At 39.0% G+C, this 19,538-nt stretch overlaps 1 protein-coding gene across 4 annotated transcripts in view; it reads left to right on the top strand.

Annotated features, from left to right (window-relative positions):
- TTLL11 (tubulin tyrosine ligase like 11) overlaps window positions 1–19,538 on the top strand; it is a 123,580-nt gene that overhangs the window by 84,948 nt on the left and 19,094 nt on the right. For 2 of the 4 annotated variants that reach the window (XM_038374292.2, XM_038374295.2), the window contains 2 exons: window positions 4,229–4,327; window positions 15,121–15,378. In XM_038374292.2, the coding sequence (XP_038230220.1) occupies window positions 4,229–4,327; window positions 15,121–15,378 (357 nt within the window). The remainder of the gene's footprint in view (window positions 1–4,228; window positions 4,328–15,120; window positions 15,379–19,538) is intronic. The other 2 variants (XM_038374293.2, XM_043498936.1) reach the window with 1 other exon arrangement.

Here is a 19,538-nt window from a genome sequence, read left to right as displayed (position 1 = left end):
GCACTGGTGTGCAACACTCTGCATCCAGGCACAAGGTGATGAGCAGAACAAAGAATACAGGGGAACCCGCCCCTGCATTAATGAGAACAATCCCCAGGTTACTTCTTCCTATCAGTAAGAGTATGTATGTGAGCCAAGATAAAAGACAGTGCTTAACACCATGGATGAAATCCTGGTCCCATTGAGATCAATGACCTAACTCCTGTTGATTTCACTTCATGTCCCTTCAGACACACCCATTCTTTATCCCTGTACCCCACTGCTTTGTTATCCTGCATATTTGAATGGCTGCGGAGCAAGCTTGAAACGTATCTAGCTATGGTTTGTGTTTAGCCTTGTGCCCATGCATAGCATCCAGTCACACTTACACTGCAGCATAATAACCTTGTGCATTAATACAGGGGACTTCCAGAATCAAGGACTGAATGAGCCATTGCTTGGAAGTTGCTTTTTGGAGCAGGTAAGAAATGGATGGAAAATGTTGCATAGGAGTCTTCTTGAACGTCAGGTTTTGATTTTGTGTTTCCTCTTTAGTTGTTTATTGGACCATACCTCACAGGCAACGTTAGAAAAATGGGATATGTCTTGTGCTCATGTGTATTTTGCAATTAGTTGTTGAAATAATGGTGGAAATGGAAGTGGAAATTCTGCCATAAATTGTCTATCTGATTGCTCTCTCCTTGGCCTTTGTTTCTGGAAATTTTTTATAGTTTCTCCTCTTCATTAATGCACATATGACAGTGCTCACACTGTTCCTTGATTGAATGACCCTTTGGGAGTTATGTCACCCAGTTTACCCTTGTGTTGCATAAATGGCAGATGGCAGCTGAAGCACAGAGAAAAATGTAATGATGCATTTGCAAACAAGGAAAATTTATCTAGCAGTAGGGTAGGAAAATATATTGTGCATTGTTTCCTTGGCCAAAAAAATGCAGATCAAACTTAAGCTGACTGTGTGTCTGGCTCTGATCCACTTAGCTAGGTAGTTTTATTTAATTAGCCACATTAAGACCACATATTTAAATCAACCAGTGAACAGAAATTGGTTGTGTATAACTTGAATGGATTAAATCTCCAGAAAGTAAAACTACCAATTTTGGTATCTAGGGTAGTAACTGAAAATTTAGCTTTGAATATGTTTTGTGAACATGTTTGTGGTTAATATGAGTGTGTAGAATAGGCCACTTTATGCTGATTAAATTTCACAAATGTGGATGAGAACTCTCATGTTTGTAGGTTGCTCATACAAGCCTTTGATTTTGGTGTGGTTTATTCTTAGCATGCGTATAATTGTTTAAAATGCAAAATTCTCAGACATCATCATTACCACTTTGAATTACTTTTCCTCACAGTTTGAATATATAATATTATTAATATAATTAAGCTCTACAGCATATCAAAATAGAAATATTGTAACAATCTGAGAGAAAAAGTAAATGCTAATACAAAACAAATTAAAACTAAATTTTATTGTACTATAAAAAAACAATGAAAGGTCTTTGAAAGAACTAAATTGTGTTTTTACTTAATGCAATTTCAAGATTTAGCAATGGAGGTTTGAATTAAGTATAGTTGTTCTGATCACTGCATTAGGAAAATCTATTAAGAATTAAAATATGTCATTCTAAGGTGTATGAGACATCCAGTAGTGCTTGGAAAAAGAAATATGTTTTTGATAAACTTTTTAAATTCTAACTGTGTTTAAGAGCTATTCTAATACAAGTTTCAAATAGTAAATTGGTTTTCAGACATTTTTACCCAGGTTCCCAAAGCAGGTTGGTGGTTTACAGCCATGGTGACTAGAGAAAGAACGAAAGGAAATTCTAAGTGACAGCTATATTGAAGAACCCAACAGCAATGCCTCTATTTTGTTATTATTCAATAATAATAATAATTTTCTGTAACCCATATTTTGGCCTCTTGGCTAAGATCAAATGTTGTCTTCTTGGTTTACGATATGAAATGTCCCCTTTCTGGAAACTAATAGCTTCTACTTTCAGGGAGATTTTGTTATTAGTAATAATCATGTTCGTTAGGTCAGTGCCTAAGAGCCAGCCAGTGCTGGGGCCCCGTTGTGCCAGGCACTGTACAAACCCGGAGTACTAGACAGTCCTTGTCTCAAAGAGCTTACACTCTAAATAAGTCTTTTCCATCTTTAACCCTTTAATCCTATCTGTAAGAACAAGCAGCCCTTTGTTCTTCTTCAAGTGCTTGCTCATGTCGATTCCATTCTAGGTGTGCACCCACCCACGTGTATGGTAATTGGACTGAGCAGGTCCCACTGCAGGAGATCCTGGATTATCTGCTGCACCTCAAACTCCAAGTTTTGTCCCTGTCATCGATCAAGGTCCACCTCGCCGCTATCTCGGCTTTCCATCCTCCGTTCCAAGGCAGGTCGATCTTTGCTCATGACATGATGGGACTTTTTTTGAAAGATCTGTAGCATCTCTACCCACGAGTCTGGGATCCCATCCCCCCCAGGACCTGAATCTTGTGCTGTTGAGGCTCATGGGGCCTCCCTTTAAGCCTCTGGCTTCCTACTATCTCCTGCTTCTCTCCTGGAAGGTTTTGTTCCCGGTCTTGATAACGTTGGCCTGCAGGTGCTTACTTTGGAGCCACCCTATATGGTCTTCTACAAGGATAAGGTACAGCTGAGACCATATCCATAGTTTCTGCCTAAGGTTGTTTCCCAGTTTCATACTGGCCAGGACACATACTTACTCATCTTCTTTCGAAAGCCTCATGTGTCAGATGAGGAGTGCAGGCTACACACCCTGGACGTCAGGAGAGCGCTGGCCTTCTACATAGATAAAACAAAGCCATTCCGTAAGTCAATACAGTTCTTCATTGTGATGGCAGACAGAATGAAAGGTCACCCAGTGGCTGCTCAGAGGATTTTGTCCTGATCACGGTCTGCATCCGCTACTGCTATGAGCTGGCAAAGGTGCCTCAGCCAACAATCATGATGGCACACTCAGCTAGGGCACAAGTGTTGTCAGCAGCCTTCCTGGCACAGATACCAATCCAAGAAATCTGTAGGGCTGCTACCTGGTCATCTGTCCCCTTATGCACTGACTCAGCAAGCTCGAGATGATGTTGGCTTTGGCAAAACAGTGCTTAAAGCTGCAAGACTGTGAACTCTGAGTCCACCTCCATTGTTACTGCTTGTGAATCACCTGGAATGGAATCGACATGAGCAAGCACTCGAAGAAGAAAAAACGGTTACCTACCTCTTGTAACTGTTGTTCTTTGAGATTTGTTACTCATGTCCATTCCATTACCCGCCCTCCTGCCCTTCTCTCGGAGTTGCCAGCAAGAAGGAACTGAGAGGGCGTAGGGACAGTGCCTGACATACCAGTGCATGAGCATGGCACTCAAGGGGGCGCCACAGCCAGCCCTACGGATACCGCTAAGGCAAAACTCTCCGACCACCGCGCACATGGGCGTGCACACACCTAGAATGGAATGGACATCTTGAAGAATAACAGTTATGAAAGGTAGGTAACCATTTTTTTTCTCTGAATTAGGGGTCAAATGGGAACCACTACCTTCTCAATCACTTTTGATACGAATATTAAATTGCTTTTCAAATGTGAAATCCTTGAAATAGTTTGAAAAGAACCCATGATCAGTGCATGCTTGCTGGAAGATAGGTGTTCCCATAGCCATCTTGGATTCTTCTGGAGCCACACGGACATGTGTTCATTTTCAGTATCCCACTGGGAACTGGTTAAGGAGCAAGCAGATAGTTTGATTAAGCTAGATAAAGATTAGCTCTAGCTTCATACTAAAGATTCCATAAAACTTAGACAACTGTCCTGGATCAGAATCTTGAAAATGAGAATTGAAAAGGTTAATTTCAAAACTGTAATTTTTATATAGGATAAAACAAACCCTCAAAGTAGATTATATGAATTGTCCATCCTCTCCTGTAGCTACAAGCTGAAGTCAAAGCTGCAGACTTTTGATGTAAAGAATGCAAACAACATAGGGGCAAATAATTTCTTAAGGAAGATAAAAATATAAGCAAAATACTGTGGTTGTGTGTAATATTTGTGATTTTAAAATTGTCTATATTCATATATATTGGGCACAAGCTTCAGGCTGCTGGCAAACTGCCAATGTGGCCCTCAGTATGCAAAGGTTGGACACCTGGGCTTCATTAGCTCTGAAAAATGACTATTTGCATTTGATACATTAATAGCCTCTTTATGCTTTTTAATTTCAGCCTTCCAGATACCTGCATGGACTCAAAGCAAAGATTTCCTCCAGTCTCAAGCAGATTGCCACGATTAAATCTTCAGTTTTCAAAGTTTGCAGTAGTCAGGTATTCTAGTGATGAGGAGATGTGGTTACACTTAGAGGGCTAAGAATATGTTTGATAACCTACAACTCTATTCTTTTACCAGTATATACGATTAGTTAGTAAGCATCTAGTATTTCTGTCCCTATGCTACAGGAAACGGGACAAAGATGACCATAATGTGGCCATCATCGGTTATAATAGAAATAGCAATAAGCTTACTTGACTGAGTCCCTGGGGTGGGAAAAATGTGAGCAGTGAGAGGCAGTAACAGATTGGGGAGGAGAATATCGAAAGCACAAAGGACAGCTAGTTGTTCATTGGAAGTTGATTGCCTTATTCCCAGTTATGCCTTTGTAACTCTCCCCCCTGAAAGTGTCCAGAGTGCCATGTCCAGCATGGATGTCTTCAGCTAATACAGAAGAGAGGGAAGCACTCTGGTGATTAAATTTCCCAGTTAACTTTAACTTAGTAATGGCACAAAATGAAAATACTCCACCGGTGTTCATAAACAGCATAGTTAGTAAACAGCACGTGACTTTATGTAATGGTCGATTCTTGGATAGCCAGTAAATTTTTTAGCTAAACTGCACGTCTTTTTTTAACCCAGAGAGATACAGAGTATATGTTATGTATGCGAGTAATAAACTCAACAAGATGTTATTACAATAGTAACTGAAGTGGTATTAGAGATCAGCTGGGGACTCAGCTTTCCCAAAACCACATTCTGATTGGCTAATTGGGTTTTTGTGATGTCATCATCATGCACCAATTGGCAGTATTGAAATGCACACAATATTCTGGGCCTGTGTCCATTATGGTTTTCATGTTCTTGCCCATTAACTTTTAAGATAACCTTTGGAAATGGGCTTGTAGAGTGAAGCGCTGAAAAATACCAGTTTTAAATTGTCACCTTGCCATGGAATTCCCAGGGACTGACATTTCAATGCAGCTTGTGGTCCTTTCAGCCACTTTTAATTCACTTTCTACTCCAAAAGTTAAATTTGGAGCTGTTTGATCGTCCAGATTTATTGTTTTGTAAAAGAAAATAAGTTGAAATTGACATATTAGTCACAAACTGTCAAGTAATTCTCAGGATGGACTTTGCACCTGACAGGATCAGGCCTTTGATTATAAAACTGAGGGCCACACCCAAGTTTCCATAAAATGGGGCATACAGTAGCCATAATTTTTAATAAGGAGGTCTGGGCTCTCAGCTCAAGATTGTACGATGGGAGCTATGGTCTCAGCAGGCCATACCTCTTTTTCTTAACCATGGAGATATGATGACCAATGCTTCAGCTACGCCACATATGAAGTCAGCCACCCGCACAAACCAATAAGAATTGGCATAGTTGATTTCTCCTGGAGTTGATCAGTCTAACAACTGGCTCCTGAGGATTCCCTCTGAAAATTAAATTTAAAGAGCTAGCAGCTAGCACAGCCACTGAAATTGCAACAAAACCAAAGCTTTAATACTGCTAAACTGAAAATATAATTGGCCACCTTAACAGATTAATGTACAGTGCAAGATAATCTTGAATTTGCAGTTAAAAAGTATGCAATATTTTCAGAACAGCAAAAGTTCACTGGAAGCCATAAAGACTCGGTTAAAGTGAAAGCAAAATTATGACTGTTGTAAGCCAAGTAGAGCCGTTCGTTTTGGTTTTGGAGTAGCAAAAGTTTAGTTTGAGGCCCAGTTGCAATAAAATCAAAATTTGGGATTATTAAATTCCTGAAGAAATCTTTTAACAGGAAACAATAAACCTGTATAGAGTATATCTCTTTTGTTTCTTGCTTACATTTATGTATGCTCTTTGGCAACTGCAGAATATGCCGTGTTCTGTGCAACCACCACCAGATCTTCCATGTAAGAGAAGAAAGCTAGTGATAATTTATTCATTTCTGCTTTACTTAATTGAAAACAAATATAACATTATCCTTATCTGCTGTGCCACTTGCTGGACAGAGACAATAGCAATCTCCTGCCAGCTATTCCTCCAGCACCAGCCAGAAAAAAAACTTAGTTTTCACAATTTTTTTATTATTATTTAAATTTTATTCATTTAATTTTACAGTTTTGGATATTGCTGTGGAGAACAACTCTTCTAAGTTGTGCCAGCAATTAGAATCCCAATGTGTTGGGAGTTCTGGAAATAACTGTAGCTTTTCTTTTGTGATGGAACTCTTCTGGCTCGTTCAGGGAATCTTGAGTGTTTTTGCTTGGTCCCTTGTCTATGATGAGTATACCGGAGATTGCTATAACATTTCTTGTTATATTTGGGACTGTCAGTGGGATCACCTAGTTGACAAGCTTACATTTTTGGAATTCTTATTTGATGGAGCTCACTATTCTTACTTCATTATATCTGCTTATTGATATTCACAAGACTATGTATAAAGCCTGTTTATTAACCATATTGGTACATTGTCCCTATTTATTTGATGATGGGAATCTTATCCTTGTCTTTTATATCACAGCTTCTCTCATATTTAATAGAATCCACAGCATCTGTGCTACATAGGAAGGAGGATTGTTGGTATGTGTGCCAGCACACCTATTCCAGTCAAATTTACAGTAGCCAACTGAATAGCCGATGAATAACTTGCTGATGAGAAATTGCAGGTTACCATCTAGCAGATGGGAAGATCCATATGTATGAAATTTTGAAAAGAACTCCTTTGCAGGATTAAGCACAATCTCTACAGGCACTAGGTTCAGGGAACAATTTAACTGCTGTATATTCTGGTATTACAGAGAGAATATGAGGAACATATAGGGGTGCCTCATTATAGTGTACTTCATTAGAATTTTTGAGTACTGTGTCTCTTAAGAAATTGGTCACATATAGAAATATTCAGCTACAGTGAACACGTTGTGGTTGCATATATACAAAAAACAGACCATTATCTCTAGAGTTTTCACGAAACAGTCTTGTTCCAAAAACAGATGCTTTGTGTAACCTAGCATGACAGTCTCATGAGAGCAGGCAATGGCCTGGCATTTACAATTACTAGGCACTTGGAGAGGCTAGACATAAATGTTTGATATGAAGAACTACTGTGAACTCATTGAAAGTACAAAGTATACTCTATAGTTTCTTCTAACAAGATGTTTACGTTTACAAAGTGAAAGAAAAGTACCACGAGCCAGTGATTGGCAACTAAATGATGTTTCTGGAGACCATTGGGGACAAATTTTCACTTTATGATTGCAGTTGACTGCACTGTCTAATGTGGATGTTCAGCCATTTAGCTTTTGCAGTTGGATGCTGTCTTTTGCAGCTCAGACATATGCACGTGTAAAATGTGTGCATAAATTCAGAGGCCAACTTGAAGCTGGTCTGAAAATTTGTCCCTAAAAATGTTTGTTTAGAAAATAGACGTGATCTTAGTAATTTTTTTTTTCATTTTTGGTTATATATAAAGTAGATTAGTGCAACCGGTTTTCCTGCAGAAAAAGTTGCCATAAATTTGGACATACATCACTAGGAGCAAAAAGTGTTATACTGTATTACTAGTTAGTTGCGCAGTTTTAGTTCTGGTAGCACTTTTGGGCCCATTGTTACATCTAACACTGGTTATCTAAGCCCCATCTTTATATTTGTTATTATGTATGTGGCACATGCACTTTAATGGTGGTGAGAGCTAAAATTACTTAGCTCTTCTGTAGATATGTATTATACTTTAGGAACCTGATCATGTCATTCAATGACACACAGAGATGGGCTCTGTTTTGATGGTGGTAGTTCATTCTCATTCATACATGTGTAATATACTGGGAGTTGCCTCATTTTTTACTACAGATTTAAAATGCACACACTATATAAATACAATAGGCATATCATCCTGTCATATGACATTAGTGCCATCCTTAGAGAGAAAATATTCAGATTGGTGCATTGAAATCTTTTTTAAATATGCCCTGCTGAGCAGGTTATTTAGTAGTATTGTCTAGTGGACTAAGGAGGAGTCTGGAAGATGGGAACTCCCTAGTTTTAATCTGCATCTCTTCTACTGGCTCACCTTGTTGACTTGGTTAAGACACTTAAGGTGGGCTTTTCCAAAATGCTCAGTGTTGGCCTAACTCTGCTTCCATTGAAATCTCTGCGAGTTTTACTATGGACTTCAGTGGGAGGACAGTTAGGCCAACACTGAGCGTTTTTGAAAATTCCACCCTTAACCTCTGTGTCTCAGTCCCCCTTAGTAAAATTGGGATGAGATTTACATAACTCACTGTGGTGGTATGAGGATTAATTAGATAATTGGCAACATTTCCAAAAAAGCCATGATGACTTAGGAGCCTAAGTCCTATTTTCAAAAGGGAAGGTAAATGGAATGTAGGCTCTGAAATCATGTAGGCACTTTTGAAAATTTCACCCAATATTTTTTATAGCAGTTTGAATACATGCAGTGAGTGGTGGTGCTTTTGGTTTACGTTCTTACTTTGGAAAGAGCTGCAGCCATTTTCCACTTTGAGCATGACTTCCGATAATGCGGTTTGTGTGACACAGAAGCCACTGAGAGTTTACTAGGAACCTTTAAAAAGCTCTAGAACAGAAAGGAGTTCAACAAAAGAGGGCAAAATGTGGTTTGCCAATTAAGTCACATCTTTCAGGGAAAGTTAGCAGAAAAGAAGAGGAAGGAAAATAATTACATAGGGGCAGGTGTGTTAAGGTTGACTGTGGGCACATAATGGCTGCAACAGGGCTAAGGAAATCTGCTCCATTTCTGAAACCCTTTGAATACGTCAAGAGGTACAGATTTACTGTATGTTTGACTTGATCATTTTTATGGTGCTGTAGGTGAGTAATGGCTGTGTTGATTGTTATTCGGTACTTGAACTGAACTTTATGAGGTGCACTAAATCTAGTCACGAACACAAAAGATCAGTGTAATAAAAGCAGTAATTTCTTAGTACCCTAGTGTGAATTTAACTTATTCTTGATGATGGGCACTTAAAAAAACTATTGGAAAGAAGATGAAAACTTGAGTATGCTTAGTAGGTACCTAGTAATTACCATTAGTTTTTAGACTTTCTGAACTTATAATGATAGCAACCTTCAGTTATATCCAAAAATGCCAAAAGGAGGAAAAAACGTAAAAATTTATCATGCTGAATAAACATGTAGCATTTATTTGAGAACATCATTATCTATTTCAGCTTTGGTTTAGGGACTGGGCAATAACAAGAAAGATACAATCATAGAATCATAGAATATCAGGGTTGGAAGGGACCTGAGGAGGTCATCTAGTCCAACCCCCTGCTCAAAGCAGGACCAATCCCCAACTAAATCATCCCAGCCAGGGCTTTGTTAAGCCTGACCTTAAAAACTTCTAAGGACGGAGATTCCACCACCTCCCTAAGTAACCCATTCCAGCATTTCACCATCCTCCTATTGAAAAAGTTTTTCCTAATATCCAACCTAAACCTCCCCCACTGCAACTTGAGACCATTACTCCTTGTTCTGTCATTTGCTATCACTGAGAACAGTCTAGATCCATCCTCTTTGGAACCCCCTATCAAGTAGTTGAAAGCAGCTATCAAATCCCCCCTCATTCTTCTCTTCCGCAGATTAAACAATCCCAGTTCCCTCAGCCTCTCCTCATAAGTCATGTGTTCCAGTCCCCTAATCATTTTTGTTGCTCTCCGCTGGATGTTTTCCGGTTTTTCCACATCCTTCTTGTAGTGTGGGGCCCAAAACTGGACACAGTACTCCAGATGAATCCTCACCAATGTCGAATAGAGGGGAACGATCATGTCCCTCGATCTGCACAATAATGTATTGTGACAGTGTATACAAGAGATTTTGAGCAAAAAATAACAGCACTGCCAACACACTGTCTTTTTTAATATGGTGTTGAAGCTGATACATGTACTGTACGGTATGTGAATATTTTCTTAGATAGTATGCTCCTTGGAAGAGGGACCATATATTCATATGTATTGCTGTATCACTTAGCACATGACCTGACTGAAGCTTCTGAGCACTATCATTATACAAATATTTAATAAGAATCTAATAGCAATCCTACAGTTAAACTTCCTAAACTTTTTCTAGTATGACTCTTGTTTTCACAATAAAGTCATTTGGATTACACCAGTGATAATTTAGCCCATTCACAATTCACTGGTTGGCAGGGTGGAGGCCCAGGTTTGAAGGTGGTGCAAATTTTGACTTTTGGAAATTTTTCTTTGTTTTTGGTGAATTATCAATGAAAACACAAGGTGTTTTAAGGGAAGATTTGAATGCATTTGCCACTTACAAGAAGAAAAATTGTTTAAGGAGGACTTAAACAAAAAGCAGCTGAAGCTTGAAACATGTCATGGGCATGATATAATGATAATACCTAGCTCCTATATACCTGTAGCTATAATGAGGAGTAATAATGAGATTATAACTCCTATATAAATATAATGAGGATTTCTTTGCTAGTTTGCCTTTATTTCTGACTCTGCATGTAAAATGACCCCTGCAAAAACAGACGGAGGCCTCAGACAGACCCGTGGCAAACTTCAGGCAGAATAGTAATCTGTGTAGCACATTTTGTGGGGGAGGATTTGACACCTGGAGAGTCAGAGATTTCTTCTGCTCACGCAAATGATCAGGCTTCTGTTGCTTATGCTCATACGTTTACTCCTTTACTTTTCTCCTGCTGGCTTTAAATCTAGGGTAGAAGCTGGGTGAATTGCATGCCCTTAATGCAAATGTGCAGGGTCTCAATGGCTGCATTCTCCAGACATGCCATGGTCAAGTTGGCCACGAGGTGGCTAAGATGTACAGTACAGTATGTAGTTCAGCAGTGCTGACACGATACCCATAGTTAGGGCTGAGATGAGATTTTCATTTAAGTGCCTGCTTAAAGGTTCTTACCACTTTTTGGGAAAAGTATTTGATGGGCAGGAATTTCTTGTGTGTTTTCTTTGCACAAAGGTGAGGGGTTTTTTAATGGCTCATAAAATACCTCTTCTCTTAAATGTGTGAGAAAGTGTTGCTTTTAAGAAACATTTTTAACACATTAATTTGCCCTCTGATACAAACATTTTGCTCTTGGAACTGGAACCTGAGCTTATTGGTTGTCTGCAAGGGTCTTGTCTACACAGAGAATTTTGAGGAGCTCTTCCTGCATTAGTCTAGCAAGTGCTACTATAGACTGATTACCAGCATTATTAGTACCATCTTGTCCTGCTTTGAGCAAGGTAGTAAAAGGACTGCCAGTGCTAGATCGAGATGAGGGAATTCCCTGAGATATTCATCAGACATGCATCCAAGGAGGAATTGTTCTTTCCTATGTTAGGACAAAATGGGTGAGAAATTAAATATAAGCAGGTGGGAAAAATAGCATATTGTGGAGATGGGAGCTCTCTGCTATCACTGTGCTGGCTGTGGTATGAGTAGCTAGCTATCACGTAGCATTTATGTAGAGCTTTATGTTTTCAAAGTGTTCAAACATTCATTCATTCATTAATCCTCACAAACACTCCATTGAGGGAGATAATTAAATATTGTCACCCCAACCTACGTTTTTTTCCCTTTACCAGGTAAGGAAACTGGGACTTCTAGCGGTTAACCAATTTGTTGAATGCCCCATAACATGTCATTGGCAGAGACACAATTAGAACTCGGTAGCTGGGTGCAACCAGCACTGTTCTTTTAGTTCATTAGAGCTCTCTGCCTCGTAATTTACTGGAGTGATTTTAAGTGCATGCAGAGATATAAGAAAATTTAAACATATCTGTATTTTGTGTGTGCGATTATGTATTTAAATAAAGTCACAGCCATAAGTTGGCCAAATTCCATGTAATCTCTCCCGGTGTGCCTTAATATATAGGGATCTTGCTTGTAAATGAAACAACTCCTCTAGATTCTGGGGGGCATCCAGATACGAAGATGCTTCTGTTTTCTATACACTTGCAAAGGGCCTAGATTGGCAGTTACTGACTGAGCATCTTGTAATTTGAAGAAGTGAAGCACTAAAGCGGGTCTAAAATATTGTTATCTTCACACTGTATAATTTTGAAAGTTTGTAACAATAATAGATGAATCACTGGCTGACATTAAAATAACTGAGCCAATCTATTTATAGAGACCTGATCTTTTTAAAGAACATAAACTGGATTCATCTTGTAAATCAATGCATATTACTGTATGCAAACATACTATGTAAATGGAACTAAACAAGACCTCATTTAAATGTTAAGGTATTATAGGAAAAGTGTTGCCTAAAGATTGAATAATTTTCTGCTTGTGAAAACTGGGGAAGGATGTAATTTTTTCCTCTTCTTATCTCAGTTTGATGCCATGTACTTTGGGATATTGCACAGATATTGCAATAATAAAATGATTTGTAGCAAAAGAGTGTTCAGATGGATTATATAATAATGTTTCTGCATTAAGAAAAAGTTATAATTTATGTTATAAATCACATTTTCATTCTGTTTGTGACCGTGGAAAACTGAAGTAGAGAATACATTATGATAATAGGTGGATTGAACTGTTTTAGTCCAAGAAAGTTAATTTATTTAGAATTTATGAATTTGTTTTCAGTGTGGGGTTTCATTTCCTTTGGTGATTTGTGACAATAGTCCTGCATTGTCTACCCAATTAAGTACTTTTCACAAATAATTAATTAGAAATATTTTCTGAGCTCTTAGGATAAACATAGGCAGGTAACAAGGAATACAAAAATGAGACTCAGAAGGGTTGAGGTATTGGATGGAAGCCTACCACAGTGAACTGGGGGAAATGAGATTGCTGTGAAGGACACCTGGTATATGCACACCCAGAAGTGAGAGAGTTTGCACTGGCATGATAGCGGTGGGACTTACAATGCCGTAGAATGGAATCTTTTGTTGGATTATTCAGATAGTGACAATAAAGTGAAACTGAGGCAGACAAAAGAGACCAGAGCTCTGTTCTTCTTCCCAGACTTTAATCATCTCTACCTCCAAATAACAACAACTTTGGGTGCCAGAGGTAACTGGTATTAAAGTTGTGTGCCTGGCTGTTTTGTAGATTCCCTGGTAACCATATTGACAATAGAGGATCATTCTTATCTAGTCCCTTTAACCCTTCAAATGCTTTGCATAACTATCCGTGGGAATCAATTCACCTAACTCTAGGGTGAAAGGTAGCAGATTTTAACAGATCACAGCACCATCACATGATAGTTTAGGAACAGAAGTGAAGAAGAATATTGTATTTTCATTTTCAGATAGGCAGGATCTTCTTAACCAAAACAGACTGTGCCCAGAAAACCTAGGCTAATAACATCACTCTTTCAAAAAGTGTCATATTTCAGAGTAGCAGCCGTGTTAGTCTGTATTCGCAAAAAGAAAAGGAGTACTTGTGGTACCTTAGAGACTAACACATTTATTTGAGCATAAGCTTTCATGAGCTACAGCTCACTTCATCGGATGCAACCAATGAAGTGAGCTGTAGTCACGAAAGCTTATGCTCAAATAAATTTGTTAGTCGCTAAGGTGCCACAAATACTCCTTTTCTTTTTGAAAAAGTGTCATAGGCTCTCAATAACCAGAAATTGTCTGGACTTCAGGTTTATCTCATCCTCATCCACATCATGACCCGTTATGTCATGCTGGGTACTGGTTCAGAATTTTATTATTATGATTTATTATATGTATTTCTGTAGTACCTTGGAGGCCTAGTCATGGGCCAGGATCCTATTTTGATAGGCGCTATACAAACGTAAAACACAAAGACAGACCCTTCCCCAGGAGCTTACATTTAAATAGACAAGATCGATGCAGGGTAGGGGGAAAGGGATAACACACGAGTGGAGTGAATAATGTGATGGCAGCAAATGTCATGTTAGTTCCATGATTTTTTGGGGATGTGTGAGGAGTTAGTTCAGAGGGGATCAGCTGAAGGGAAGGGGGTTAGGGGGGCTAAGAAGTGGAGAAGAGAGTAAAAAGAGTGCTGCTGAGGCAACGAGACTATGAGGGAGGGAGAGGGTTGGAGCAAACAGCTAATCAGCACATGCCAGAGAGAGTCCACCCAAAACTGTAGAGAGTTCTCTGAAAGTCCAGCAGTCCCTGCTTTGGCTTTTCTGCCTTGGCCAGGGTCCATGTCACAAAAACCACCATCTCCATTGGCATTGTTGATGGCAGGTTGTGCAGAAATGACAGACTGAACTGGTATTGGGAGTGAAAAACCAGTTCACCCTAGAAGTAGGTCCTCCATGTCCAGGTGGAAGCACATCAGTGGAGCATGTTGAGAAGCTTGCTCTGCCACTGCTCATGATGTCCCTGGTCTTTGGATGAATGCAGGGCTGACATTCTCAGAGCTGTTAATCCAGCATTTTGACAAATGTGGAAATTCACTTTAAAATTAAAAAAGAAAATGAGATACAGTCTTGAATGTTCAAACCTACATAAAAGTTGTCTGATTGTCAGAGATGCTGAGAAACCCAAACTCCCATTCATTTACATGGGACTTATGGACACTCTGTAGCTTTCAGAATCAGGACATTTAGTTTTGTGCTTAAATATGAATTTAGGTGCCTAACTTTAGGCAGCAGATTTTGGAAACTGGCCCATATCTCTTTACCCACTCATCTAGTATGAGTATAAAGGTCTCCGAAACCAGAAATCCTTTTTTCCTTCTTGAAACTTAGACAGCTCAACTGAGGTTTTTTTTAATCTTCTAATTTTGAACAGAGTTGCTTGTATGTTTTTTTCCAGCCCAGAATGAATTTTAAATCCCTGGAAATAGGTTTTAATGATAAAGATGCTGACAGAATCATAGTGGATTGATACAATGTCTCACAAGGTACAGTTACTGTTTGTGCTACAGATCTCAACTGTCTGAGAATTCATCAGACACAAAAGACGACCTATTGGAACCAGGATCAACAGACCAATTGGAACATGATATCAGCAAAAATCCAGAAGCCAGCTTACCTTCTCTTTGTCTCAAGCAAGTGTTTCCAAAGTATGCCAAACAGTTCAACTATCTGCGACTGGTGGACAGAATGGCTGCATTGTTTATCCGATTCCTTGGAGTAAAAGGGACAATGAAGTTGGGACCAACAGGTTTCAGAACATTTATAAGGTTAGTAGTAAAGGATTTAAGATCTCCCAGACCTATCCAACAGCACTGCTAGTCTTGTGTTTATGTGATAGAATAGTTACGACTAGAGAAAACATTTTCCCCCAAATCCTACTGAACAACTGCACACCCTTCTGTATTTTCCTTCTTGTCATTGCTGATTACTGAAATAAACACATGTGCATAACACAAAAGTTTTCTTCTTTTATAATCAGTCTATTGCTCTGATTCCTTTAGTGATGGCTTCATCCAGTATTAGAGAACACACTTGTTTGCATGGTAGTGAACTGTGCTGTCACAAGCGTGGGATTGGGGGACACCCCTACCTGAATTCTTGTTAATAGGAACAAGAAGAGAGTTCCCATTTTTTGCAGTTCATTTTTTGCAAGTCTCGGTATTTAACAAGGAGAGAAAAGGAAATGGCTAATAGGTGACATTGGCAGCTGTAGAAATTGTCATTCCTTAAATTAAGAATTGTCTCTTTAAAGGAACAAACAGCTTGAGCAGAAGGTCTCAAAAATAAAATCTTGGGTATTTTTTTCATACCAGTATCCTTTGATGTAAATGAGGGAAGAAGAAATTGCGCAAATATCTGAGTTATGAACAGAATTGTTACTGAGTGGAATGTTTTTTCAAAATTTAGCACTCAGTATCAAAAGCTCTTCAAAATGAAAGGACAATGTGGTAATCTTTCTGTGTTTATCTTCCTTTGGCATTGGATACAGCTGAGTTTCCAAAGCTGTTTGGCTGGTGAATTTAGTGTTTTGTAGTTGCTAACAAACCTCTCTCCGTAGGCAGTTTTTGTTTTAAATTCTGCCTCATTATAAATGAATATTTTGATCATATTTCCTTCTCTGAAAATACAGTAGATATAATCTGCAGGAGCAGTATAGTTGCACTATATTCTGGCAACACGGATACTCTAACCTGTACCTCCCAAAACAGAACAGAGTGGGGAAATAAACATAATATACTCTGTCTTAATTCATTTTCACAGTGTCCATCTCTTGAAACGTGCTACTAGTCAGCAGTTTGAGTGAATTATGCTAATATCTGGCAAGCCCCATATTTTTTTTTCTTCTGGTAAAATGGGGAATATCTAAGTGTATTTATCTCACTTCTCCTTAACTATGTAAACCTCTTCCCCTAAATCACTATCTCACTATGCGCATAAGCTTATGCTCTAATAAATTTGTTAGTCTCTAAGGTGCCACGGGTACTCCTTTTCTTTTTGCGAATACAGACTAACACGGCTGCTACTCTGAAATAAGTACAGTGTATGTCAGCATTTATTAAGTACCCTTTTTTTGTAATTGGATGATGGTGTACTTGCTGTCTGTGACAGTGGCATTAGCTGTCGTGGAAATTGTTGTGATGCCACAAATTGAGGATTATCTGTTTGGCTGGGGAACAAACTGTAAGAGCAGAAGGACTCTAGTTTTGTATGACTGGCTTCCTAAAACAGTTAAACAGGAATCTAGAATTTAGTCGTAGAGCTTAGTTTAGTTTATTTTTTTAAAGCCCCCATTTTACTTTAACTTGTTCCCTCTTGCTCCATTTTCCAGCTCTTCAATATGCATGTTTGAGCAACTGAGACTCCCTTATACTTGGATGGAGTAGGTGTGAGAAGGTTGGAGGGAATCTAGAGTATAACGGGGTGTTCAGAGTAAGGGAGTCTATTACACCTCCTGGTGCTGAAGTTGACCTGTCCTCTCACCCGTTTGGGAAACTCCTGCCTACTGTTTTGAAGAATTAAGCTCCAAATAAAATGATTGTGTACCTGCCTGTGCTGCTTTGAAAACATCCAGCTAAATGTCAGTCTGGATCTTTGCTTATACAAACTGCAGTTCTGAAGTGTTTAGGCTTGTCACTCAATTCAGCTGGCGTTGTGGATTGAATCTGTTGGGTACAGACATTATTAAAGAGTTATTTTTTCCTCCCATATTTGTATGTGGAAAAGTAAGTTCCTGAACATTGTAGCAAACATAATTCAGATATCACAAATGAGGAAAATAATAGCACTGGAGACAAAGGGTAATTTCCTTTTACAATACTTGTTATTTAGATACGTGTTTAGCTTTTTTAGAAAGGTAATAGATTCTTAAAAGAAGATGGGCATAGACTGACCTGTGGTCCAAAGCTTTATTCAGTAGGAACACTTGGGCCTTTATTCCACTGCCATTTGATGGTCTCTAACAAATGTTAGTATTTTTCATAGTTCAGATCTACTTGTTTAATTTCCAGTAAACCAGAGGAATGTGAGTATGTTTGGATTGAGACATTGTGAAGAGGAGATATTGAAGCAGGGAGATTTCCCTAGCTATGGGTGCATACCCTGCTGTTCTCAGCCAGGAGGGAGGCTTTCCAAATGCTGCTCACTGATACACTATGCACTAATGATTTGCATCAGGAAATTGCAACTTGCAGTGGCAGGGAATTCAATTTATTTTTTCATATACTTTTATTTTGTCATTTTCATTGTTTTTTAAGGGCTGTACATGTTCCAATTATGGTACACATATCCCATTTTCTGTCTTTCATTGACTATGACAAAATAAATAAGCAGCAGGAGCAAATGCACTCTCAAAATACAGAGATCCTCTTTTCATGCAGATGCCCTTAGCAGTCAAGAATGAATAAAAACAAATAGAGTTACGTAGATTACAGAATAGACTGTGGGTCATCTGCTCCATCCACAGGCCAGTGCAGGATTGTTCACTGCAGTGTATTTTTTACTGTTGAATAAAGCCTTGATTTAGATACCTTGGTGACAAGTGTAGTATAAACGTTTCACTACAAATGATGGATAGATATTCCTCTTAAAGATTATTCCATAATTCTTCTTATTCTTCTTCTCCTTGTCCTTGAATAAAGAAAAAGAGTACTTGTGGCACCTTAGAGACTAACAAATTTATTTGAGCATAAGCTTTCGTGAGCTGTAGCTACAGCTCACGAAAGCTTATGTTCAAATAAATTTGTTAGTCTCTAAGGTGCCACAAGTACTCCTTTTCTTTTTGCGAATACAGACTAACACGGCTGCTACTCTGAAACTTGTCCTTGAATGTTGAACTTGCGAAGCCATTTTGCAGCAGCCTCATTGGCGAAGTACAGAGCCCTCAGACCACCATCAAATCTTGTCAGAGGGCATTCGTCAGGGATGTGTGATATTGTCTGCCTTTTGCATGTGGGATTGTCTCATTGGCCATAGGTGTGAAGGCTAGTTGCACGCTGACCTGGCCCATTCAAAATCAGTTCAGAAAGACCGAGGAGTGATGTGGCAAATCAAAGCCAGGTACAAACATGGTTGGGGTCAGTTATTAAGAGACTGGTTTCTGACTTTAGCTGCAGACGATTCTTCATGCCACATAGACATCGCAGAGAAATCTGGGCAGGGCAAGTGGGCCCACAATGAGTGCCTAACGTACCTCACTGCAAGAATGTCTTCCTTCATGTTCTCTGGTGTCTCTTCAATTCAGCTCTAATATCAGTAAAATCTGGATTTTTCTCAGAGTTCTCCAGTCTCTGTGCCCTTCTTCCAAGAATCCTCTAGTAAATTTATAAGAGATTCTGTTCTTGTTGCCCATGTCAGAACATTTGCTAGATTCCTTTCCTCAAGAATGAAATGGAAGGTATATCAGTGTGTGTGTGTAATGAGCAGGTGGTTGCAAACTGTCCTCACAAGTTGAGCCAATCAAAGCTTTACCTTCTTCCAGTGGGTTCAGTTTGTTCACAAAAGGAACTCAAAATGAAATACTATGAAATACAGCCTATGCCCGTGCTTGGCTGCACCTAGGGTACCTAGAACAGCTCAACCCACACTCTAGTTCTCCTTTACCTCTAAAGAACCATTACCATCTCTCTTATAGCTAAGTGGGTTAAAAAGCTACTTGGAAGTGCGAGACAGCAAAACACGTAATATTTTCCAGCAGAAACATCTTGCAAGATCAAACTCTTAGATACTCCATGTAGCTTTATACAGGCATTTCAAATGGATCAGTGAGTATCATTCAGTGGTAGACTCATAATAATAATAACTCCAGGAGGGTAGAATATAAGAGTGGCCATACTGGGTCAAACCAAAGGTTCATCTAGCCAAGTATCCTGTCCTCCGACAGTGGCCAATGCCAGGTGCCCCAAAGGGAATGAACAAAACAGGGAATCAT

Source organism: Dermochelys coriacea, chromosome 16 (genome assembly GCF_009764565.3).
Source record: "Dermochelys coriacea isolate rDerCor1 chromosome 16, rDerCor1.pri.v4, whole genome shotgun sequence".
In the NCBI taxonomy this organism is placed as follows: Eukaryota; Metazoa; Chordata; order Testudines; family Dermochelyidae; genus Dermochelys; species Dermochelys coriacea.
The sequence above is the reverse complement of the archived record's forward strand: the minus strand, read 5'-3'. Positions and strand labels throughout refer to the sequence as shown.